This window comes from Prinia subflava, chromosome 1 (genome assembly GCF_021018805.1).
Source record: "Prinia subflava isolate CZ2003 ecotype Zambia chromosome 1, Cam_Psub_1.2, whole genome shotgun sequence".
Lineage (NCBI taxonomy): Eukaryota > Metazoa > Chordata > Aves > Passeriformes > Cisticolidae > Prinia > Prinia subflava.
In genome coordinates, this window is record NC_086247.1 from 147,294,618 (window position 1) to 147,321,361 (window position 26,744).

Below are 26,744 nucleotides of genomic sequence, written 5' to 3' on the forward strand. Positions count from 1 at the left end.
TTCAGAAAGATGTTAACAGCTTTTATTTCACTGGTGCAAGGCCTGTGTGTCATCCACCACTCACCAACAGCAAAACAAAACATCATCTCCTAAAAAACAGTTTCAGAAAATTCAAAACAAAAGAACATTGGCTATAATAAACTTCGTACAATACCATAAATCACTTTGTATCATCCAAACATAAACAGATCAGCTTCTATCATACATGGCTTATTTTTTCCCCAAAAAAATATACCAGCACTACTCCAATACATGCCTCACACCTGGAAATGCATAACACCATTCCATGACATTGACAGCTGTTCGTGCTTAGAACTAGTCATCAACTCACCCTACCAATGTCATAAAAAACAAAATGATATGAAAACCTACATTTACAAAGTACTGTCCCAATCCTGCAGTCGATTCCATTTGGGTAGGTACTTGTATCCATTCCAACTCCCCTAAAGGCAATGTGGTATTTAGTGCTCCATTGCTAAAGGTTTGATTGCAAACTCAGGGCACAAGTGGGAAAGGTTTAGATCTTTCCACAAGCAGTAAAACACTGCCTTATTCTTCTAGATGCAGTTTCAGTAGTATTTGCACAACCTCCTAAACCGAGACTTACCTATTTTCAATTACCTCACATTTAGGAAGAAAGAAGGAAAGGCTCTGAGTACTCAGCAGAGAAATGGCTTGTACTGAAATGACTTGGGGCTGTAAGCTGTGCTTTAGTGCACAATGGTGATCCAAATGCCTCAGAGTTAACCACATCTTGCTTCAGTATTTACAGGATCTGCTGCCTTCCTCTGCACTGCACCAGTTTCTTCACCAGCACGGATTCAGAGATCTTATTTCCACTGGATGAGCATTATGACATGACTCCAAAAACGGGATTATGACGACAAATACTAGGGCCATACTCTTCATAGTCCTTCTTGGTGTGACATACTTGGAAAAACTCTGGCTATAAAAATATAAAACAAATACCCCCAAAAGGATAAGGATGTAGGCAGAAAAAAACAACTAATAAATAACATCTTGGCATTTCTGTAGACTGCAGCCTTAAGACATTATATTACATTTTAAAATATTATAAAATTAGAAATATTAGGATATGAATACAACTAATCAAGAGAAGTTTGTCTGGTCATAAGATTGCTTTTAAACACAGCAGTAAGAAATCTCACTTGGCAGACAGCAATTGCTCCCATTTTTCTGTATTTGCTTCTCTCTTGTATTTAAGACCATTGATTTGGATTCTATATTCCTGAAGGCCTAACTAATCTCTAGTGCTGATTTGAAGAATAAAGGCACTATATTGGAACTATCATATCCAAACTACTTCAGAATTATGTCAACTCATGATATACTTACTTGAGCAAAGCTCCCATTTGCCCTGCACAAATTTTATTGAGATAAAACTTGGGTAAGGATTCCAGAATGTGATAGTTTGGGCTGTCACAGTGAAAAAGTTTAAAACTTAGTACTCAGCCCAAATACAGCCAGAATTCAACATGCAATAAAAATTAAGAACAACTTTGATGAAGACTTACTGTTGAAGCCAGCATGGAACCTCCAAACCAAACTGCATAACGCTGCATGTGATGTGTTATCACTTGAACTTCCACTGGTTTGGGCTAAGGAGAACAGTTCGTATTTAGCTGCTTTTCAAACTTAACATCGCCAGAACCAGACACCTTCAACCCTCCATTCACGTCACTACCACACTTATCACTCAGATATGCTCCCCCCCTAGGAGACTAAGTCATAAAACTCTTCATGATAAAGGACACAAAGTTAAATCCCTCTTGCCTACTGCTCACACAACTCCTAGAAGGAAAACTAGAACTGCTCACAGTAATTTTAAAATTCCTATAAAGAGATGTTATGCAAGGCTACCAGTGCTTTTAACAACACATAAACATATCCTACTGACTTTACAGAGTATTTTCACTAGTGAGGTGAAAACTTTGAACTTGATTTCTGTCACCAGTCACGTAATTAATGCCCTTGAAACCCTCACTTACTTTGATCCGACCACCACTGAGCTCCTCGCTAAGCCGCAATCTGGCATCCACCACTCTCTTCAAATCCCTTTGCAGTCGTCGTCCAAAGTCCCTGAACATCGTGGATCCTCCTGAAAGGACCACATTCTGTGCAGAAATTAAAGACACATTCTTTAAATCCATCTTCAAGCAAGTTTCCCAACAGCCAACACTGCAGAGGTGACTATTTGAATCTCAGCATCATTAGGAAGTTGACAAGGAGGTAGAACCCCTTAAGCATCCCCCAATTCACAGGAAGTTCGTGGTTCCCCTACTTTTCTCCTTTAAATACATTTATGTAGAATGGGTTATTACAAAGGAGGATTCCATTAAAACCATGGAATACACAGAGCAGCACAGAAATAAGACACTACATCAAGAAGTTTCTCTGGGGATGTTCACAGCAAGCAGTTTTAGCCCTGACACTAAATAAGTCTCACCATATTACATTGCTACAAAAGCTACAAAGTTATCTAGAACTATTTTCTTTTTTTAATTTACAGAGTTCTTCAAAAAGGCACCACACCTTCAAAGAGAACTGCAGCACAGAGGAAAGTATGATGCCTCTTCCCTTGCTTGTTTGATATTACTTGGTTTTTAGAGCAGAACAAAAGGTCTCTCAGCCTGGACTTTTATTTGGATTCTAAACAGACATTTTTGAATTTCCCATCCCTAATTCTGATAATGTTACAGCATTCCAGACTAACACAGAAGTCCCTTCAAAGGTGGGGGATCCAAAACAGGACCCCTAGGACACAGCATGAGTGGCAGCAAAAAAGCAATTCACGACCAGAAGAAAGAACTCAACAACACAAAACAGCACAAATGCCTTTGCACCGTGCTAAAACCACTCACATGCCCTTGACACACATCCACAAGGAACTTGGATCATTGTACACAGGTCCAAGGATTATCTCTCAGTAACATTTTTTGGCACTGCAGACCAAGACTGTGCATGTAATGAAAGAACTCCTGACCCATTGTTTTCAGCCTGCACATGGATCTGAAGAGTCAGAGACATGCATAGTAAGTGTTCACACTTGCAGGGTGCAGAAGTGCTTGGATTTTAAGCAACAGATAACCAGGGAAATCTTGTTTGTACCTTGTAAAATGAGAAGAAGGCTGTTTGTTTATTCATGAGAAAAAAATCCCTGCACATCATAAAAACTATTACAGTAGGAAAAACTCATTTCTTCACAGTTTCAGATTATCTACAGTATAAAAGAATGCATAACAAGGCAGGTGTGCTTTGAAGAAAAAGGCACAAGTCCCCATAACATTACTGAAACATTCCAAAAGGAAAAGGGGAGGACAGAGAACAGGAAAGGAGCCAGAAGTCACAGCTGATCCTAAAGTTAAAGCAGGAGGGAGGATTCCCCCTACTCTCCCCATACACAAGAACATCTCTTCCCCTGCATCAGTGGTCATGCACTCCACTTGGGAAAAGGAAATTGCTAATGGGCAAAAAAGACAACAACCAACCTGAGTGATGAAATAGCAATTAAAAAGATGTCACCAGAAAATACTACCTGGAGATAATGAAGTTGGCAGAGAATGTGAAAGCAATAATTCTATTCAAAGCAAATTAAACTTCAAGCATACACCATAAAGTGGACAATGCTATCACTAAAAATAGATTCCAGAATAAACCCAAGAATTATTTTTTGAATACATCCAAGACCAATTCACATAACTACAGAGTTAGCAGTATCATTGGGAAGTGCTCTTCACTTAGTTACCATTTCAGAGTTAGAGGCTAAGAAATCACACCTTCCTCAAATTATAATTATTCAAGTACTTCTACACACCAAAATCAGTTCAACAGTAACAGTGTCCAAAGAGAACAGAAGTACCAAGGCAGAAATGTTGAAAAGATGAGTCACCACATTATCACATATCCAGACCAGCCAAACTAAGCAAAATTCAGGATATAAGTAACTAGGTGACACCAACTGCATTTAGAAGATGGTTAATTATACAATTACAGTTCCCCTGCTCCCTGCACTTCTTGTCAGTTCCAGAAGAAATCCATGCTAACTCTTTAGTAGAAGACTTGTCAATACAGCTTTCAGCAAGTTCTCAACTCAGCAAGTCAGGTCAGAAGCCAGGTACTCCTCACTTAAAATGAAAGCAGAACCCATATCCTTTCCAAATCCCTCAAACACCACTTACAAACGACACAAAAAAGGTGAGAAAAGATGGTCAGATTAAAAAAAAAAACAATCCAGAAAACCACTAAGGGGGTACCACCCACCTCCCTCCACCCTAACCTCTCAAATACCTTCTCTAGAATAAATCTGTGTAATTCTAATAACTACTTTTAAAAAAATCATAAAAACAAAGGATGCTAAATACACCTGTGGAAAAAATTTACTAGTGATGTTTGGGTTTTCAGACTGTCAGGGAATCCTCTGGCCTCCCAGAAAAAAGGACATCAAAGAAGTTAGGCTTTGAGTATCTGTTTCCAGCTGATTCCTTTAAAGAAGACTTCTTCTGATCTTACTCTGCTCAAATACACTTCAGCTGGTTTAACAGCTCCAAGCAGCCCACACGTTTCTCAGCTAACACCAATTATCATACCTGCTGATGGAAAGAACCTCCAGCTGCTTTTCACTTTTATGGCTAACTGGCTAAACATTTAAGTTGTTTTGAAAGAATGCGTTCCCTTAGCAGAGAGGGGCGAAGCCCTTCCACAAAGTTAAGCACAACAAGCAGATAAATGGAATTGGCTGTTTCTGGAAGGAGGCCAGGGGAATGGATACCAATCACAGACTCATTAAGGGTGGAACAGACCTCTAAGATCACCTCAGAGGGCTGGCAAGAAATTACTCCCTTCTCATCTCACCTCTTGCTTCTCTTATGAACTCTGTGATTGTTTCTCGTTGTGCCATTTCTGGTATTATCCCTGTACAATGTAATGCTGCAGACAGATGAAATTACCCAACAAAGCAACCCAGCTCCTGCAACAGAAATCTCTGACTAAATCAAGCTTACATAAAAACTCCAAAGAGTGAAATTAGCTCCTGAAGAACCAAGCACAAGGTGCTGAATTGGTTTGTGCATCTCCACCCTGCACCGTGGTGTGAGCCCACTCTCAGCTGGACACATCAGACACTGCAGCACCAAACTGAAAATCATCCCTTGGAGCTTTTCTGGCAAGTAGGAACAACACATCCCATTTTCCCTTCTTTCCAACTGACAGCCTAAATTAAAGTTAACGTGACATGACTAGACCACCAGTGACATGTAACAAGATCAATATATGACTGTGAATAAAAATTATTATGGGTAAAACCAGGAAGGTTCATAAGCTGAAGCCAAGCATTTCATTAGTAAGTGAATCAATTAAGCTACATGTCTCTTTTAATTTGGTTAAAACAGGGCACTATTTGCCAACACAGTATGGAAAGTATACGGATAAATATTGTTCATACCAAACAATAAATATAGCACAAAGAAGTAAATTTATTGTGAGAAACACTATTTAAAAATACATTTACTTCTAATAATAAAGAAATCATTTCTTTTTCCTTAAAATCATGGATTTAACATTCATTTCACATTTCAAGCAATAGCAAGAGATTTCAGCATGACTTATGGTGGTGCCATTCTGCAGAAATACACCTCTAACACAAAAGGAACCAGAAAATCCCGTAGATGCACTGAGAAATTATTAAACCAACTAGCAGGAGTAATCTTACAAATTTATTTACAGCTCTGATAGGAATAAGCAAGGCTTCTCCTCAGTACTCCAGTGCTACAGTAACAGAATTAATCTCTTGGGGCTTTCATTCAAATAGCTCAGGAATACAGCAGTATTCAGCAGGAGTGCTGTTCCTTTCCCATGCCCTGTCATGGTGCCAGCAGATGCCATGGCCTAGCAGTGTCTCCCACCTTCCCTCACCCCCAGAGCCTCCCCACTCTGCTCTGGGTCAGTAACAGGGAATTCCTGTGGTGCTGGAGCACAGATCAGCAAAGCCAGTCCAACAGTGCCATCTACCCACCACGCTGTGCACTGAGCTGTGTGGGAGCTGCTCTCAAACCAGTGTTTCCATTTAACAGCAACTGAGGTCAGAAGTGATGTCAGGGGGTTTTTACCATCCCTACACCCTGGACCTCTCCAGTGTTTGAGGATGGGCTCCTGTGAGCTCAGCAGTTTAACCTGCTGAGTGAACACTGACACAGGAACTGACAGTCTAAGTCTTAATTGTAGCAATGAGCTTGACTTTACTACTTCACAAAGTTGTCACTTTGAGAGACTAATCTGAGTCCACAACAGCTGCACACCCAGCTAGGAAGTCACCTTCTCTAAGGAAAAGAGGCAATTTGTCCAAATCTTCTCCCCATCCACCTGTGTTTCCATGGAAAACCTGGATAATTCATCTCTAATAAAACACCACACTTGCCAATATCCTACAGTCCCCCACCTCATGCAGAATTTTCAACTTGAGAAGTTGGCTTAGAAGTTTGAGGTCAAGGATGTTGTCATTTGATTCAGCATGATCTGAATCATGAATGTTTAAGCATGCTTGGCTAGGACCTTTCAGAGATATTTCTGAAAGAATTTACCTGGCTTCGGATGTCATTTATCTTATATTCTTTCATTCAGATATTTGTGCTAAAAACACAGCAGAGAAAAGTTGAAAGAAATCAATTGCTGCGACAGTCAGTGACCTTACACTTCTATCCTTTGAACTGGCAGAAGGCAAGGACCTCAGAACCATCAATACTGTTCTCATCTTAACTCTGGAAGTACCTGGGGAGGGGCTCTGGATGAAGAAAAAGAAAGATGAAGCAGAGTGTGGAATAAAAGTGATAGTTTCTGAACCTGTGACTAACAAAAATATTGTTTATGAGGATAGCAAGCAGTTTTAAAAACTTTTCAAAGCCTTTGTCCACTGCTAAAGTTATTGTAACTACATTCAGGAAGAGACTGTTTTTTGACATTAAGTGCCAGAAACTCATGTCCTAACTGACAAATGTTCAGAGCCCTTTCAGGTTGAAAAGAGACTTTTAAATACCAACTAGTGCTGAAAACATTCCACACCAGCATCTGCTGTGGCTGTACCACAGGAGCAGAAGTTCACCACTGATCCAAGCTGTGTGTGCAGTAGTTTATTCAGAGTTCACTGGTGTGCTCACAGGAATATGAAAGCTGGGGAAGGGTCTCATTTTTGTGTAGAGCACAGCCCCCATCATGCTACTGCACTCTCCCTGTCATTTCTCTCCATTTCTGAGATATCAGTTATACAGTGTGTTCATATAATTATGAGGTAAGTACATGAAAAGGCTGTGGAACAGTATTTTAAGAAAAAAGGAAGAATTTTTAAGAATTTTTGCAGAAATTCTTAAAAAAACCCAACTAGATGAACTATACCCCATTCTTCCCAGAGAACAGCAAGGGTGATACAATGTCTCACTGACGCCACAAGAGCAGAAATTTTAGCTGCACACAGGATGGGTCATTTTTGAGTGGAATTCAACACACAGGAATGATCAGCGTAGCCAGGATGCCAAATTATTTCATCCATGTGGTAAGATCCAGAAAGTATCTCCTCTGTAATTTCTCATTTCATTTGAGCACTCATTTTAAATTTCACTATGCTTTCTGAAGCTTTGGGTTTACCAAAAAACCCAAGAACAAAACGCAAAAAACAAACAACAAACCAAACCCACCAAAATCCTCCTCATCTCTTCATATTTCAATGCAACTCCCCTGGTTTCAGACCCATATCTAACTTTTTCTGTTCTAGCAGAAAGCAATTCACCCCAAGCAATCCAGATCTCTCAACTCTGTGTTAGAGAACACAAATCAGTTTTTCCAAGCAATCACATTAAGATGATGTAATCATGGGAATTAGAGAGGGCATTGCTGGCAATCATTATACAATTAAAAAAGGCTTCATCATGTGTGAAAGGATGTTTGTGCTCAGTATTGAACAGCTGCAGGTTATGGGGTCTTGTGGAGGCACAGAGAAGCTGACTTCAATTGTGGGATGGACTTCTAGGGGTGCATCTCCCCCACTCCAGGCCCCAATGGGATCTGAGAAATGCTCATTAGCCCTCAGCCCTGACAATCTGCACTTGGACTAAGCCCTTCTTGAGCTTAACAGAAACACTGTCTGTTCCCAGAACTAACAGGTCTTAAGAGAGAACTTGTCTTTTAACAGCCTTCAAAACCTTTTTCTTGCCCAAATAACAACTCAGTGAAATAATATTTCTGTTATTGAACTTTCAGAGAAACTTACCAACTCAAATTGTGGCCAGGATGTAAAAGTGCTATGATTAAAGGCCACTCTCTACTGGTCTTGTAAACAGCAGTACAAAGTGAAATTCTTTTTAGCTCTCGATTTCCAGCAAATAAGGGGCTCGTGTGTAAGTCTCAAACACCACTAACTAAATGGCTGTGGAACTAACCAAGGCCTGTTGGTAATAACAGACAAGAATTGCTGGTAACAACCAGGGAATGTTGGTATTAACACACTGTGAGGAAGAACAGGATTTGGCTGGAGAAGAGGGGCCAGGCACATGTAGGGCATTTGTCCATGAGAACAAACCACACCGAGTGGAGGAAGTTGGCATGGACTATAGGGTGGGATTACAACCACCAAATCCCTTCAACCCATTTCCAGAATGGTCTGAAAGAACAGACTGCACACAGTAACTAATTTACATGGGGCAGAAATACCTCTCCATAGAAAGGTACCCCCATCCCAAGCCCAGGGGATGCCCCAGGACCCTGGACATGTCATTGGCCAGACTGATGCAGCTGGATCAACACTGAAACAAGGACTGGTGCTCCCTTTTTATCCCTTTCTTTCTTTAATTCATCTCTCCCTCTTTAATTCCTCTCTTCCCTTTCACCCTACCCCTTTACCCAAAACCTACTGCTGTGTGCTTAGATAGTAGGGCAGAGACTAACAAACCAATTTCCATGCCAAGTGTGCAATTTATTAATAAAACTTTCAGACTCTCTGACTTTTGTCATTCCTTTTGACCAATGAGCATTTACAAATCTTAGATGCTTTCTTCCCTTTAGGCTGGGTTGTCACAGATGTGGCTAAAGGAGCCTTATCAAGGTTCTGCTAGTCAAAACATCAACATGAGGTAAGATAACTGGCCTTGTGAGAGAGATGTTGATCAGATTAGGAAACAGGGATACTGGCAATAAAACTCAGAAATACCATAGGACACCAAAAGATGGGTTGTGGAACAATGATTCAAAGGCTACATGCCAGATAAAATCTGCAATAAGGGTACTCATAGGTATTTTCTGCAGGAACACCGAGGAAGAATCCAAATACATTGATGGAAACTCAGCTCCAAAGCACAGGGCCCTGGTTGGCCACCACTCAGCACAGTGGGCAAGTGGAACTTGGATAAACCTCAGAGAGAAAGTATGAGTGGAGTATTTCTGTTTTAAACAATGAGAACACGAGATGCTCGTCCCTTTGAAGTGACCTTGCTGAAAGAAGATAGCAACAATTACCATCAATAACAACTGACCTCTCTCAGAACATTCGACAAGAAATTGTGAAACCTTATTTTAACTAAGCAAGTATAATGAAAAACAGAAAAAGGAAAAATAAAGTCTCAATCAGTGGCAAGCCAAGGGAAAGTTATTTGTCTAGTGATTATGACGAGGCAGAAGTAACAACCTCAGGTTTTAAACACCACTTTCTAATCAGTACCAAACCCTACCCCACCAAGCAAAGAATCTGTTGCTCTGAGGAAGCTTCAGTCTTTCAGAAAAAAAAGCAGAGATCCTAAGCACAACCACACACTAAGGGGTTCTGAAACCCTTCTGCTACCTAAGCTTGAAGTCATTGAAGACACCTACTGCAGAACTGACATAAGAGCCTGTTAAGTACTTCCACTTCCCCTTTTATCCTGCCCCACAGATCTGCTCTGGAGTGATACATCTCATTCTAGATTGCAGAGGGTGTTCACCAGGCAAGGACAAGAGACTGTAGAATTTTAATAGTTAAAAATTATCCTGAGACACGACTTAGTTGGAACTTAATGCTCATTCTGCCAGGTGAGGAGCACTACCACCTTTTACATGAGCAGATAAATCTCTGCGTGCTATAGCTTTATGCTGTTATTTCCAAAATTGTACTGCTCCTGCACAAGCAGAAAAAAGGTAACCATTGCATGTGCTGCCAATACAGACAGAGTGTCTGGCCATGGACTATGCATGCACCTTACTTTTCACTCCTTAACTGGGAGGAACTGAAAGTACCCTCTGGACTCCACCCTGGTTTTAAGCAGGTTTAAGCTGGCCTAACTGTTCTCCCCTAAAATATTTTTAGTTTTCATGTACTTTATAAGTGATGCAGTACTGACTAAACTGCAGACAGTGGGCAGGTACAAGACAAGACCATGAAAAAAATATTGGAAACCACCACTTAATAAAGCAGGGGAAGGAGGGTAGTGACAGAGGAAAGACCACAGAATAACCCTTAAAATGGGCAAAACCAAAAGTCCTTCATGCACAAGAATTGACATTACAAATGTCAGATACAAATAACATCCCTCTGTCACAGTTCCTCAGGGACAATACTTACCTGTACCTACAGAAACTTTTCTTTCAAAACTAAAAAGAAGTAAATATGTACTGGCATTCAGAAGTGGCAACTCATTTAATTTCTATCCAAAGTTCACATTTCTCATTGTGGAGGAAGTGATAGCAATGATGCTGAGATTTACGATTTAAATAAATTACATTAATTTTATAAGAGAAAGGCCATACCTTATATAATGGACGCCGGACATCAATGGGACAGTTCTGTATAACTTCATCAACTACATCCGAAATGGATTCCATGAAATCAGGGTTAGCAAACTAAAATCAAACAGAACAGGCATTAGATTTTTCATCCAAAAAACAGAGAAATAAAAAGGCAGAAATAAGACTGTGGAGAGACTTTAAAACAGGAGAAGAGTAGTAGTTTCAAGTCTTGCTCACGGCTTATTCTACATTAAAACAAACACTTCTCTACAGAGGAAATGACAATTTCTTTTTCTGCTGAGAAACTCAGAGTCTCTTCCTTGGTCAGAAATTCACTCTTTACAATTTATGCACTATGCACTTTTACTGCCTGCAAGATGAGTTTGAGTTTTCCTGCAGTATTAAACACACTGTTACCATGCACTGTGGTCCTGCCTTTCCTTTCAAGTGAGATTAAAAACACCAGTGTGCAAATCAGAATGTTTCCCTCAAAAAGATTTTAATGCTACTAAAATAGTTCTGTTAAATTCCCACCAAAAAGTCAGATTTTTTTCCCCAGGAAGTATATAATGTTCAAAAAAGCATAAATAGTCTAAGGTTTTGAGTGAAAGTCCCCATCAATGCAAACATGAACACAGTGCTAATGTAAATTTCTGCATTTATAAAACTAGAGAGTCAAGAGTTGCTAATGCTAGAAAACAGTCTAGTGGAAATTTTCCACTTAAAACATAACGCAAGCTTTAAAGAAAAGAATTGGCAATAGACCATGATTTTTTCCCTTCAGAGGTTAAACTCTGAAAAATTGAATCAATAACCAATACATAATAATATATTATTATGGATATATTAGAAGGTTTTGTGTAGAAGCATGTGGGACTTACATTCAAAACAAGATGAGGTATCTACATGGATGAACAAATAACAGTCAAACATAGCAAGTATACACTGAACTGAGAGAAAATTAGCAAAGGAAGTTTGGAGCTCAGGAGCCTCAAGAATGATGAGGGCACTCCCCAAGAATTCAAGTTAACAGCCACAGCAAGAATTAATCATGCAAGAAGCAAAAACATGAAGCCACATAAATCAAAAGAGAAGCTGCTGCACACCGAGTTTTCATCTGAATGAACTACAGCCTGAAATCTCCTGAGCTCTTCACAGAGATATTGAAAAAACAGCAGGGAAAAAGGACTAAGGAGAAATGAGAGGTAGGGTGTAACATCATCCCAGAACAGGGACAAGAGAATTCATTGTAAAATTGTAGTCTGCCAGCCAATATGAGATGGTTGGAGAATGGCAAATAAAATATCTAATTTAAAAAGTAGAGAAATAATCTGGATAGCCACAAACCCCAAGAGCTAACTTCAGGAGTATTAAAGACTTCAGAACAAATTCTGTAAACTGAAAGTAGGAAAAGATTACAAGACAGCTTTACCAAAGGCAGCTTTTACCTAGCTAAGTTGCTACTTTTTCAAGTGCGGAGTTAATGAAACACAAGAAATTCTCTCTGGATGCAGTACACATTATCTAGTATGTTTTTCTTGTCTAGGAGGTCAGTTCAAGTTCAGGTGGTTTTTTCAATACAGAGTCAAGAAACTACTAAGAAATGAAAAAAATGGAAATTGGTCCTTTATCCCATTCCCAACAGTCTTTTTAGAGACTATGGAAAGAGGAACTCTTAAAATTATGTCTGACATGGGATTCAATGCTTCTCCATTAAATCACATTGGTAAACAGCAGAGAAGAAAAACGATTTAGCTCAGAGATTTAATACTGGCAGAAGATTAGATGGCTACAAACTGACCACTGAAGATTACAGCTGGAATTCAGACAAAAGGTGGCAGAGAGAAGCTTTTAAATATTCTTCCAAGAAGGAAAAAAGGAAGCTTCACCAGTGTTGATGTGGATTTTAATAAAAGTTTTTAACAGTATTGCAGTCTATGGGTGCCTGCGTAAGTTCAGCCAAGTGTGCAGGAATGGTGAGGACCTGTACTAAAACCTGACTCCTTCCTCTCAACAATATCCTGATACTCACTCAAACTGAACTACCAAAAATCAGAGAGATGAGGAACAGAAATCTTTCCCAGAATTGTACATACTACTTATGGCCACAGCAAGAGAGATTTCAACAGACTTCCTTCAAGGATAAACTTACCATCCATGCCTTACAAATTGACTAATATCAGAAATCTGCATCCAATATTTAGAATACCATCAATGCCATGCTTAATGCTGCCCAAAGGGATTGGCAACACACAAAATATAAAGACAGCCTTGTTTAAACTGAGGCTGAAAGAAAAAGGAAAATACTATACAAAAACAGTGAATTCAAACAATTTCTTCTCAAGTTCAGATTGCCTTTAAAGGAAAAGAACAAGGTTTTTTTAAACATTCGACTGGACATCAGAAAAACACTTTTCTGCTGTGCTGAAGTCACCTGTGAGTGCACCAGGCCTGTGTTCAGGAGACTCGCTGGCCCCTCACTGCCACGGGATGGCGCCCGGGCACCACGAATGGCTCAACTTCACAGAGTTCCCCTGCTCTTACCTCGGGATGGAAGAAGATTTCGGGCCCGAGGAACCTCTCGTAACCAACATCTATAACAAACTTGGTTTTGTTGATGGCGTTGATGCCCGTGTACTGCTTGATCCACCTGCGAGAGTCTCCGTCGTACTTGGCAAATTCCTTCACTATGTCGGGGCAAATGTAACAGTATTTCTCCTGTGAAGAAACACCAGGCGTTAAAAATAGCTGAAATAATTAGTACTTCACTGAATTAAAGTGCAACACAATCAGAAAAGTGTGAGCATTTTTACAGATGGAGCTGTTTAAGGAATTTTCTCACCCACATCACTACTGAAGCCTCAACCCCACAAGGCTCGAGGCCCATTTGCTCCTAAAGGGCTGCACACGCTGACTCAGCTACGTTTGCCCCTCTCAAAATAAAAACATCTCCAACAGTAGGTCTGTGACATAAAGAATTTCAAGGGCAAGCTTCTACTGCAAGAGCAGGCCCACAAAATCACCCTACTCTTCTTTTTTTTTTTTTTAATTTTATTACAAAGCAAATTATAAACAACTCCAAAGTTTAAATGCTGATTTAATCTGCGCAACATCCTCACTCCCAACAGTCTAGCATGAATATTTTCTTCCTTTTTCCTTCCCCCACTCTTGATTGGATAAATGACCAGATGCTGGCACAATTATAATACACTGCCTACATTTGCATTTTTAAGAGAGCCACTGGCAACTTGCTAGAGCCAAAAAATTAGCTCACGGAGATTTATTATGTATTTATTAAGAGATAAAGGAGGGTGTACCTTTATGGCTTTTGCTGTCTCCAGAGATTGTTCAGGAGGAATTCCTACCTCCCTTTCCCTTAGAAGCTGTTGAATAAAGTAAGTAATATCTCTACCTGCAATAGGAATATGTTTGATGCAACTTCCAATTACATAGCCTTCTGCCTATGTAGGAGGAGAGGAAAAGACATAGTTAAGGGGAAAACTTACTGTGTATCAATAATTAACGTTCATTTTTATAATACTCTGATTTTCTATTAAAAGTAAAATCCTGAAACTGTAAAATCACTCTAAAATGTGTACCCCTCGGCAAAGTGGGTATCATTTTTATCTAAAGACCTTGATTACCACATATAAACAGATATTGACTAACTAATAAATACACAAGTGATAAAAAGTCTTGTACACATTAGTCAGATCCGATGGCTCCTTTAAGGCACCATCAGAAAAGCAAACACAATATAAATAAACTACCTGTGTTCTGTTTGAGGGTAAAAAATTAATAGAAAAAAGTATGAAATTTCTCAGACAAGAAAAATCAAATAGGAATAGAAAACTCAAATAGAAGTAGGATCTTACAATAAGCACAATAAAACCAGAAAATCTACTTGCTGAATTTTTTTTAGGATGCATTTACTGAAAACACTGGTATTGCTGAGCCACATTATTTCTTCCCTTGCCTTTTTTTTTTAACACTTTTCAGAGTTTCATGCAGTAAATGCTGTTTGTTCTCAGCATTGCCCATATGACAAAATACTGAGAAAATCACCTTAACACCAAAATGCAAGATGAAGTTAAAAGGAATCAGATTTTCATTTCTAATACACCTGATCATTCAAGGACACAGTATGGTTCAAAAATACACAAAATTACATCAATGGATGTCAGTATGCACAGAATAACTCTGTATTTTTAACAACCTCACATAACTAAACTGATGAGATTGATCATGTATAATAACAGATACTTATATAAATTTGTAGTTGTTTCCACATAAGCAGAGTGGAAACAATAAAATCCAATAAATCACATAAAAAGCACACATTACCCCATACATTAAACAGTCAAAATGCAGGGTGTCAAAAAATCTAAGACATTTCCTGTCAGACACTGTTGGCATGCAGGAGACATAAACCCATGATAATCATTGATATTTAAGAGAACTGAGGCATCACAGTAATGGAAGGTTGTACAGAAATAGCCTTTTAAAAGCTGGATTGGTGATTCTTTATTGTGACCTTCCTGTAGTCTGCAAGCTAAATTAATACATAATGAAATACATACTTTTGCATGGAAAGAAGTCCCAAACAACCCTAAAAACTTAAAAATCAGGTTTCATTTGACACTTCTTATTTAACTTCATAGTAAACAAACCCTGTCCAAAGCAGTGCTGGTTTCAAAGTGCACCCTGCTACCTACCACGGGGATGACATGGGTCACTCCGTCACCACTGTCGATGACAATCCCAGTCAGAGTCCGCTCCCCAACCTGCCGTGACGTCCAGGAGGCAGCTAAGGCCAACACTGCCTGCAGCACACAGAGTTTATATTTAGAAGCAGGCAGAGTGCTCTAATCTACACTCTCAAAAAGTACTGTTTCAAACACTTCAGACACGTGCCTACGAAAGGCCAAAACACTGCAGTTATTTTGTACTGTAGAAGAACACATTTGCTTTGTTCACCTGCACAGCAATGTAAAGTCCTGGGATGTTAAATGATTCAAACATGATTTCTGCAAGATATTCTCTGTTTTCTGGTGTGTTCAGAGGAGGCTCTGTCTGCAAAAACAAAGAGTTTTGAAAAAGAACTTCTATAGGATCCTGCCTTGATTAGCTTGGTATGGTAATCAAACTTTAAAAATCCTCAGTGCATTCAAAATAAAAAACTACAAACTGAATTTAAACAATGTTTGAAGCTTTTCAAAAACAACAGCTGACCTGCAGTAGCCTGCATCACAAAATTAACAGGATATAGTTACAATGCAGCTTTAAAGATTAGTTTTCCCCTTCAAATTCAAACCCAAACCCTGTCACTGCTAGAGAAATAAGACATACAGAGAAAAATCCTCCAGCAGGATGTGCAAAATTTGTTCTTGGAATGGTATTTGGTTTTCCTCTTACAAAACTATTTCCTTACCAAGCCTCATTAACTCACCATTAAAAAATAGTGATCCTCAGGCTCAGCTCGAAGATACTTAAAAATGACCTGCTCCATGAACCTCTCCATGAGGTCCCAGTCTTCAACAATTCCATGTCGGATAGGCCACTGCAACAGCAAAACCTGTCAGCACTGGATCATGCAAGGACAAACAAACCCAGCAAGAGGAACAGTGTGACACCTCATCTCCAGGTATCTTATCAAACCCTTCATCCTGACTTTAATTCAGAGGCAAAATTCAAAGTTACCTCCTGCTCCCAGGTACTTCCACCAAGCCAAATTCTACCTTGCAGGACTAGCAGCCAGAATCCAGACTCTATTCCTATTAGTCTGTTGCAGAACTGTGTTTTAACCTCTTTTTGTATGAATTTTATCACTTGTAAAGTTGAGAATCATACTTGGCTTCAATACGCCTTTCCATATTATAAAAAGAAATAAAAACCATATAGGCTATATATTTTTCAACAAAAATTTCTGGCAGAGATGATGTTTACATTTTGTTCAATGTTAAGAACACAGCTGACATTTAAGTAACACAGAAGGATGTATAAAATATGATATTTTTCCACGTAGTTCATAAGCCAGTAACACTTCGTAAGTACAAAAAGTCCTTTACTAGGGGATGGAAAATATGATTCACAGAAAAGCTGCATTGAAGACAGCCCTTCCCAAAACAATTGTGACATTCCCTGAAGCAAAAGTATCTAACACATTTCCCAGTTCATATGCCATGTTAAAAGGGCACACTTTTAGCAAGAATTTAAATATTCAGTGTATATGACTATTTTAATAGCTCAGAATTTTGAAACTGAACAGCTGCACTGCATCAATGAATATTTACACAAACACCAAGCACACAAGACAGCACTAGTAAAACAGATATCTAAAAAAGGGTAAAGCCATGAACCAAATCATGCAGTTTTTAAAAAATAAAAATACTTCACAAAAAAAAAACCAAACGTGTATTGCATGGCTATCCAGAAATCCTTGAACATTTTACCACAAAAAATGCAAGACTTGGGAAAGGCTGTCTAAGTCTCCTGAATGCTCACCTTTGTAGCATAGGTAGGTTTGTCTATGGCTTCATCTCCTATGAAAAAGTCCAGATCATCAACACCTTTCATTACCCTCCTCTGAGCCTGGTCCCCCACTTTGGCCGACTCTCGGATTGCAATACCTTAAAATAAACCCAAAAAACAAATCAGAACAAAACTAAAGCAGCTAAATACCAAGTGGTGAATATTTATTTATTTGAGGATTCTTTTCCAGAAATAAAACTTGGAATATAAAAAGTAGAAATCATGTGAGTGACCTGCTGACAAGCCAATAGAGCTGAGTTCATTCTGGTCAGCCCTCCCTCATTAGTGTACATAATGATTCACAGAAAATATTGAAAATGCCTTTTTTACAGACCACAGCAGTCACTAAACCTGTACAAGCGCAGCATTCCAGTAAGCAACATGATTTTATGAGTTTTAACCCTAGAATAAAGAGGAAGAGCACAGGAGAAGAAAATAAACTGTGTATTCAAAAATAAGTATTGGAGTCATTATCCTGGTTGGTGAGAAAGAGGAAAGAGGGAGGGGAGAAATCAATTTGCAGTACTACAGAGAAATCTTTGGAGACACTTATGCTTCCCATTAGCAGCCTGCAACTATCACTAAAATTATTAGATGATGGCTGCTGTAGGCAAGAAGATGAGACAGCAAAAATCAAATCTGGGGCAAGCTAAAAATAAAAATGGAATGAAGTACTGCTAAAACATAACCTTATTTATATAGTTTTCTTTTAATAGGTCATAATTAGGATCTAAATAGCATGTAGCAGAAAATGCAGAGTAGGCAGGCATCATCCACAAACACAAAAAATACTACTAGCACCAAAAAATGACTCACAGGCAAACAATACTTTTGGAAAAACATCTACCCCCCAACAGGCTTATAGTTGTATAAAACAGAATTTATAGCAAAATCAGAGGAAATCCTTGCTATCCCACTTGTTTAACATAACACATTTAAATCTTTACCAGTGGTTTAGGTTTCAAATTTTACAATACTTAATATAGTGAGACTGTAAGCAGTATTGCAGCTACACCTGGTGAAGAACATGTGCCCCCTTCACCAATTACCTTTATAATTTCCTTATCTTTAGACTTTCTATCATAAGTAGCTACAAGGTAGTCTAGATGCATTAATAAGTAATTAATTGGTAAAGTTTACAAAAAATAAAAAGCAGTGCTTGACATAAATGGAGGTAACAGATGCCATTATAGATGTAAATACATAGTCAGTGCTACTATTTATAAATATATATATACAGCATTTCAGAGAAACTATTAAGATGTCAATTAAAATCAAAACTACCAGAAATGTATAACATTTTAAACAACACATTAAAAAAATTAAAGAGTAAATCTGTTCAACAAAAGCATGTGAAATGCGCAAGAACGTTTTAATTGGTAAATACACACCCAAAAGGAACATTTTCTAATAGCAACAACTTTTTTGAACATTAAACTGTCTACAGTCCCAGACAATGTAAATAAGGCAGACACCACCTGCACTTCAGTGCTTAATTTGATTGGGAGCCTTCCCCAGATTATCCAGGCTGTAACCATGGTGTCAGGTAGACAGGAGGTAAATTGCATTCTGTCTACTCAAGAGTCCTGGCAGAAAAATAATGGAGATAAAAAGGAAATTGGACTGGAGTTCTCTTCATCTTTGTCATAGCAACCAAGAGCTGGTTTAATGAGCAACAGCCCTAGCAAACTGCAAACAAGGAGCTCTGTTTAGCTCCACTCCAGCCAAGGATGCTCACACGATGAGTGTCACTTCCCAGATGGACACAGGCTGAGCTGGGAGCTGGAGGCGTGTCATTTAATCCTGAAAGTGCTCAGTGACAGCAGTGTGTATTACAATTGGGAGGGACAAAAAAATCAACTCACATGATGGGATAATGAACTGAGGTTCTGTATTTCCTGCATAGCCAAGCTTCGTATACCTAGGGGAAAAAAAATGACCAGGTCATTACATGCACTTAGATGTAAAAACATGAAGAAAAAATACTTTCAATTCACTCCACTTCTTAAAGTAAAGGTGGAACATGCATCACGTGCCATGTCCACATTTTCTGGGTTATGCTTTCAAGTATCATCCTGCTGAAAAGAAAACTCAAATCGGTAAATATTTTAGGCGTTAATTTATTTTTCATACAACTTCAGCTTACAAATTTTGCTAGTGTTATTCAGAACTATCAAGTCTGAGAACTCCTTTTTCCATCTTGTTGACCAGCTATGACAAAGGACAGGCAGGTCACATTGCACCCTTTGGTAAAAATTAGGGTTGTGCAGATCTTACCCTTCAGTACCATGACCAAAGAGAGCCTTAGACTTTACATATTCATTTAATAGTCTCCAATACAGGAAAAAAGAAAAAAGAAATAATACAATGTCACAAGTATAAACCACAGCTGAGAACTCTTGTTACAATCCTGATACAATTCCCTTTCAGGCCTCCAACAAACTATTCACTTTGTCACAGGTACAGTATCTGTGTGTCATAAAGGACAAATACTACACCAAAGCAAGCCTGCACTGATGAAACGCTTTAGAAATGGGCAGCAGATGGTACAAAGCATTGATAATTTCTTTCATTATACATGTAGTATCTATTTTAACAAGTGAAGGATCAAGAAGAAAAAAGAAGGGAGAAGAAAAAAAAGTAAAGAAATTTTCACATAAAACGTAAAAATTTCTAGAGCTATTAGTAGCTGCAAGTTACTCCAGGTCTTTAGCAACTAGAAATAATTAGCATCTCAGACTATGAAAAATAGCTGTATTTCCTAGGGAAAAAAAAAAAAAAGAAAAAAACCCACAATAACAATAAAACCCACATCAGAAACAATGTTATAAGAAAAACCAACCCAACTAAATTGATTGAATGCTTGCAGAGACTGATGTCACTCTTGAATATTGACACAGCAGCATGATTTGAGGGAATCAGCATTGCTCACATCATTTTTACACAAAAACCCTAAAGCCATACAATGAGATCAATCCCAGTCTGGGTCCTAAAGTGAATATAAAGTCTTTGTCTACATCCTACTCTCAATATTTGCAAACAATATTATGCCATGGCCAAAGCAGAGGGTTTGCATCTTCATTAGCAGCTTGAAAGGCACATTCCTTTTTACAGAGTACTTGCTATAAAAATGTTCATTAAGAATCACAGTTTTATTAGATAAAGGAATTAATCTAAATTGAATTATCAATGACCTGGGAACGTCAATATTTATATTTCAACTTCTCTTCAAAGCTATAGCTTCAATAGACTTCAAACAATAGTTAAAAAGCCATTCCCCACAAGGCTAAAAAGACTGTGTTGGAGGCAAGGGTTTGTTGGGTTTTTAATCATCATCATAGACATATGCTTTAGTCTAATCCAAACTGTTTATGCACATTTGCTGTGGCTCTCAGAAAAAAAACATAATCAGGATGTTAAATTATACTGACTGTAAAGAAGGACATTACTAGTAAAAATTCTTTTCATGGTTATTATTGCATAGATTCTTCTCATTTTAGAATGAGGCCTACCTAGGGAATATTGTTAAAACATAACAAGCAACAACAGGAGTTCTACTGGGATTTAAGAACTGTACAGGCCGCTTTCTCATATTTCTCTCTCTGAAATGAATCATGACAAAATGAACATAATGAAAACCAAGGAAAACATTTGTTTGTTTAAAACACCTAGTTTCAAGACTTAGAAATGACAATTAGGCAGAAACATCATGCAAAAAGCCCTTCAAGCTTTAGTGACAAAAACCAAAGACAGTATCTACATACACATACATGTAAATATATATATTTCTTATGCAATTTTTATATATGTGTATGCATGAATAAATTAAAAGGTTCCTGCAGTCTAACCAGAATTCATTTCTTAAACTAATGTCTGGCCAAGAGGTGAGTTCAGTTTGCTATCTTATCCCCCTCAACACACATGCTAAACTCACACCCACTCACAGTATTAAAAAAAGAAAACACTCTCTAAAAGTCAATTTGGGCTACCAGTCTGCAAGAGCTTTATCTTCCCTCTCCTACTAAAGTAACTTGTAAAGTTACCAAACCCCTAGAGCTCAGCATTTTACAGATTCATTCTTAACCTGGGTTAATTCACCTAGTGAAAAAAACTAAAAAATAAGTGTATTTCTCAGTATAATGAAAAAAAAAAATCTCTTCAAAGAATTCATCTCACAGAAGGTAACATATGGAAAGATTTCTTTTGCATGCCATTAATCCATGAAAGACTAATATTAAAACTAAGATAATAATTCAATTCTCAGTTCAATGGTGAAGCAAATCAGCAGAAAAACAAAACCTGTTTAAAATATCTACTTAGGATCAAACAAGAGACAGACTGGATCGAGCAGCCACATTTCAGGTGTTTTGGACAAAACCAAATGGAAGGGAAACTCAAATTTCTCCCAAGACCACTCAGGAAGAGAAGGAAAACAGATGATGCAGTTGTGCTGCTCTTTGCTATCCAGGAGCCTCAGGACATGGCAGACTTGGTCCCAGATCTCTGCTCTGCCCAACAGGACCCAAATTCATTCCACCTTTCAAGGGTACATTAAAATGTTTGGGTGACTCATTTCAAGGACCTCCTACAGAAAATACTCCCTTTCCTACATGAGATTTAAATATTCACTGACCAGAAAGGCTCTGGACTGAAACAGTTACAGAGGTTGCCTGGTCTCCAGTCCCTTCTCCAATGAATATTTAAGCATCTAAAATACAGTTTCCTTTCTCCTGAGTTACAGCCTAGCAGACTAATGGTAATGTAACATCTTGTGATCTGTAAAATTACAGAGACAGCTGTAGCAGAATGTGTAGATAATCAGTATTCCAACTTAATTTCATTAAAAGCAGCAATTTGTTGCCAGTGAGATAGGAACCTACTGGAAACTGGCCAAAATATAGGATACTGCACTAAAAATTAGCAGAAAAATGATCCGATAGACTAAGGCTATTTCATGCAAAGAGATTTGGAGGACTACTCATTTTTTTAAAATCTCTGGAAATTACAATTGTTGAAACAAGCAATTTCTAAAAATAGTATGGTCTCTTCCATACTGTTTTGACCAGGTGAAGAGTTTGTACACAAGCCAGTTTCACAAACTTTTGCATGAGGATTAGTTATCCTAGCCCTGTTCTCTTCTGAGGTCTCACCAAGATGGAAAAACTTGCATCAAGAATTGACTCCAAAGATATACAAATGGACTGCACTTGGAAGCAGATGCTGCACCCTTAACCACTTTAGAAAGAAGAGATATGTTTTGGAAAATTCCTCCCAAAGCACGAGAACAAATCACAAACTCAAGCAGTTGCTTTATCCATCTGAAAACACAAGACATCCAATTTTTCTCTGTACAAGTATGCAAAAGAGCAAAGCCCAAACGCAACTATTTTAGCATTTGATCACTCTCTATTGCTTTTCTGGTCCACATCTTTAAAAAAATGTGTTACATTCACACACAAAACAACCCTCTGAAAAGATAAATATGACGTAATTAAAAATAGCAGAATGCTTTGAGAAAGTCCTGCAAACAAACAAATAGCCTCTGTAAATAGAACACTTTCTCTGACAGCTAAGAGTCTGAATAACCAGGCTACTGCTGCCAGAACACCTGTGATGCCAGGCTGCCATGGCAGACTCTATTATCATTATTACAAGTATGTCTGAGGAACTGGCAACACGAGTTCTGCACAAAGGTTTGGGAAAGCACTTTTGAAATCAAGGGATGGGAATGAAGACATGAAGGAGAAAATATCAAATAGAAAAGAAATGTACTTTGCACAATTTACCTAAGAGCATCAGCAGCCACTATAAGAATAAAGAGTACAGTAGAGCCATTGGGTTTCTTAAGGAAGTCTAGCAGTTTGCAGGACTGAAGCCCATGATTATAAACAACAGTTAATTAACTCAAGCTCCTTAGACCCAGAACAGCAATTACAATAATGCCTGTTCACATGTCTCACCTATGAAAAGCAGAGGCAATACTTAGCTAAAGCAACTCACTAGGCATCAGAAATATAGTATGAGAGGGGAAACATAGCATGTTCTGAGGCTGCAGCTATCTTTAATAGCAACATCATCAAAAAACACCTTAAGCTTCAAGTTTTAAGACCCAGTGCAGCTCACTTCTCCCAGAAATCAACTACTTGCCTCTAAACTCATCTGTAAGACTTTGCCAAAGTACATTTTCTTTACTAGAAAAGAATGGCTTCAATGAAATACACCCAAACCAGAAGCACTCCTCAGCCTCTGCAAATACACTGAAGAGAGGTATTTTAAAATACCTTTGTTTTGCCCACCCACCAACCACAGTTCTATGTCCCACAGCTAAATGCCACTAATAAAACTAGTTATGAAGTTTAAAGCTATTTAAAACAGCAACACAAAAAGGCCTGGTAGTCCTAAGAAACTAAAAATAGCATGCCCTTCTCCACAAAAAGAGTGACAGCAATGTGTAAACTGATCACGAGGAGAACCTCACACAGAGAAAATCAAGATGTAGTGCATCAAAATTGCACTACGTCAAGTCATTTGCAAATATTAATGGAAAAGATTTAGCAAATTAGTAACTATTCCTGCAAGATTTGTGAATAAAGAGTGAGCAGTTTATGGTAAAGGAAATTCAAATCATCTATATCAAATAGAGTACAGGAACATTATTCTGCCCTGCTATAAAAATATGTTTCTCATTGAAGGTCTGTAACTATTTTTTATACAATTATTCTTACCTTTTTTTTTTTTTTTTTTGAGGAATTCTGGCATTTTACAGGAATGAGGCATGTGGCTACAAATAACAGTAAATTAAGCCAGCCTCCTCATGCACAAAACAACAACAAAACCATTCTTTTAACAAACTTTTTACAACTCCTTACATGAAAAAAGATGGATTAGTGGCTGGACAGAACACCTCATTCAGTACCAGAGTTTTAAGTACAAATGTGTATTTTATATACACAATGTCCCACAGTGCAAGTCTGCATATACCTTTCCCTTTCTGATATGCTCTTTCAAATACTTTATCTGAAAGCCCTTTTATGAATAATTTGAATGAACTGTTTGAAGCTTGTAACCCAAAGTAGACTCATTCTAACAATAAAAAGGTTTTCAGCCCACACAGAGGAAAATTCCAGAGACTGCGTATCAATGAGTCAAGTTACTTCTTCTGGCTGCTTTTGTTCAGATTTCATTTCATCCTGAATTCTGCAAGATAACTTATTTCACATGCAGTAGTCTCTTTGCTGAAAAGTCTTCCATTTTTGAGTGCCCTACAGCAAAGTCAAGCACAAGTCCCACCAGCAGAGACATCATGTTGCCTCCTGTGAATCCAGACCATTCGTAGACACTGAAAATCAAATGTGCATCATTTGGGGACTACCCAAACCTTTGCTGCAAAAAAACAATATACATGTCGTGTCCCCCCCACCAAATCCATCAGCTTTACCCATGCAAGCACTAAACAGATTTTAGAAATTCTACTTCAATTATTATTTCTTTGAAAGGACACAATAAGCAATGTCCTATCCTTATTTATTTTGTGTAACTGTTGGCCAGCAGTATCTACTGCTAGTGTAACTCTGGAATTACTTCCCATACTGAAAGCCAAGGGGGTCTCCTGCAAAAGGCAACTTTGGCATTGAGTTTATTTTCTGGGTTTTACAGTTTCCACTGTTCTTTTTTAAAGGATCCACCTAGATATCCCATTTCTCTCAAAACTATTAAGTAGTGATCCTTCAATAGCAACAGATCTGTGGAAAACACAGATACTTACAATGTCTTCAGCAAATATATAGAAGAAACCTAGGAAACTACCAAGAAGTTATCTAAAGAGCAAGCAGAATTACACACAAGGCAGAACCTGATCTCTATTCTACTTCCAAAGTCTGCAGCTGTAAACTCCAGTATTCCCCACTGAGGGAATAGAGCTGGTTTCTGGTAAGCTATGGTATAAGCAGAAACAGGCAAAGATTTCTAAAACTTTCACGACAGTTTAGTACAGACATATTTCAAAATGTGATACACTCTTTCAGGAGAAGGCAATGTGACACCACAACACTGGAAAGTGTTTCCTGCATTACCTAGGCATTGGGGTTTCTTGATTTGGTTGGATTAGTTTGGGGGTTGGTTTTTTTAAAGATTGTTCAGTTCAGGAAAATGTAAAGATAACTTTCCAAGTATTAAAGAAATTAAAACAGTGTTGCAAATTCCCTTCAGAGGAAAGGCTAAATTAATGCAATCCGTGACACCGAGTCTGACAAGCAAAGCTATTCCATGAATAGTTACTCATGGACCGGTGCTTCACTCCCTCTCCTCAGAGCTGTCTGTAACTGCTGGGCCGAAGGAAAGGTATTAATTAGCAAAAGCACACCGAAATTCAGTATTGCCTTCATTACAGCTCCCTCTGACACCTCCCCCCGTAAGGCACAGCAGGGCTGGATGCTGAATGGGTCTTCTCTAGCACAGAGGTAGGACAGACCCGCTGCTGAAACGCCTCCCAAGAAAAGCCTCTGCAGCTCAGAGTCACTCCTGCCCTCAAAGACTTGAGATACAAAACTTGTGCTTTGGTTAAGTACGGAATAAATCTCACACTGATCCGAGAAAGGTGAAGGGATGACCCAACGACCAAGAGCATCACTGGAGCAAGGCAGCGCGCTCCCACCTCAGCTCAAAACGCTAAAATTGGGTTCGGCTGGTTCCGAGCGGGGAGCGGAGGCAGGAGCGGCCCCGGGCAGGGCAGCGGTGCTCGCTGGGCTCCGTGTCCGCGCACGGCACCGCTCCCACAGGACCGCACCCGGCCCGGGCTCCTCCGCCAGCCCGCCAGGTATCCCTGCACCGCTCCCACTGCGGGCTCCTCTCCCCTTCGGAAACCAGCCGTCCCCAATTTTAGCACTTGCATCATGCAATACTTCAAAGCCAGAGGGCACAGACGAAAACGGGTCCCGAGAGGCGAAAAGGGCACACAGAAACACGCGCGGCGGGGACGCGGCAGGGCTGCCCCGCTCCGCGCTCCAGCGGGATGGAAGGGCACGAGGGGGACAGGGAGGACGAGAGCGATGCGCACCAGCCCGCTGAAGGCCGGAGGGGAGCGAAACACTCAGCAAGCCGAGAGGGCACCGGGACACACGGCAGGAGCGCGGCCCCGTGCGAGGCATGGGAGACGGCGGAGGGGCGCGGCGCGGAGACACCCCCCGTCCCCAGCACGGGGACCGGCAGCCGGTCCCCCCTGCCCGCACTCACCCGGTGCCGCCGTCGATCACGCAGGGCGGCAGGCAGCTCGCCATGCTGCGGGGCCGGCAGTGCGGGCCCTACGCCACCATCCGGGCGGCCGCCGGCTCCCCCGGCGCGGGCTCCATGCGGGCGGGCCCGCAGCGGCCGCCGCCAGCGCCGCCCCCCGCGCCTGCGCCGCCGCCCGCGCCCGGGCCGCCATGTCGGGTCAGGGCCCGCCCGCGGCTGAGCGCTGA

At 39.5% G+C, this 26,744-nt stretch overlaps 1 protein-coding gene across 1 annotated transcript; it reads right to left on the reverse strand.

Annotated features, from left to right (window-relative positions):
* On the reverse strand, nucleotides 1-26,675 carry ACTR3B (actin related protein 3B). The gene is made up of 12 exons (XM_063416015.1): nucleotides 26,521-26,675; nucleotides 19,155-19,210; nucleotides 17,263-17,387; nucleotides 16,208-16,318; nucleotides 15,736-15,831; nucleotides 15,474-15,581; nucleotides 14,076-14,219; nucleotides 13,303-13,476; nucleotides 10,780-10,872; nucleotides 2,010-2,135; nucleotides 1,536-1,619; nucleotides 1-946 (listed from the first exon to the last, which is right to left on the reverse strand). Exons 1-12 carry the CDS (start codon nucleotides 26,562-26,564, stop codon nucleotides 851-853), a joined length of 1,257 nt encoding a protein of 418 aa, XP_063272085.1. The 5' UTR covers nucleotides 26,565-26,675; the 3' UTR covers nucleotides 1-850.
* Between the last annotated feature and the right edge of the window lie 69 nt (nucleotides 26,676-26,744).

Excerpts from the sequence above, each read along its gene's own strand:
- ACTR3B (XM_063416015.1), bottom strand. The coding sequence starts at position 26,564 with ATGGCGAGCTGCCTGCCGCCCTGCGTGATCGACGGCGGCACCGG. Across the intron at positions 10,873-13,302 it reads AAATCTTCTTCCATCCCGAG|TTTGCTAACCCTGATTTCAT; the intron begins GTAAGAGCAGGG and ends GTTTGATTTTAG. Across the intron at positions 1,620-2,009 it reads TCAGTGGTGGTCGGATCAAA|CCCAAACCAGTGGAAGTTCA; the intron begins GTAAGTGAGGGT and ends TGTTCTCCTTAG.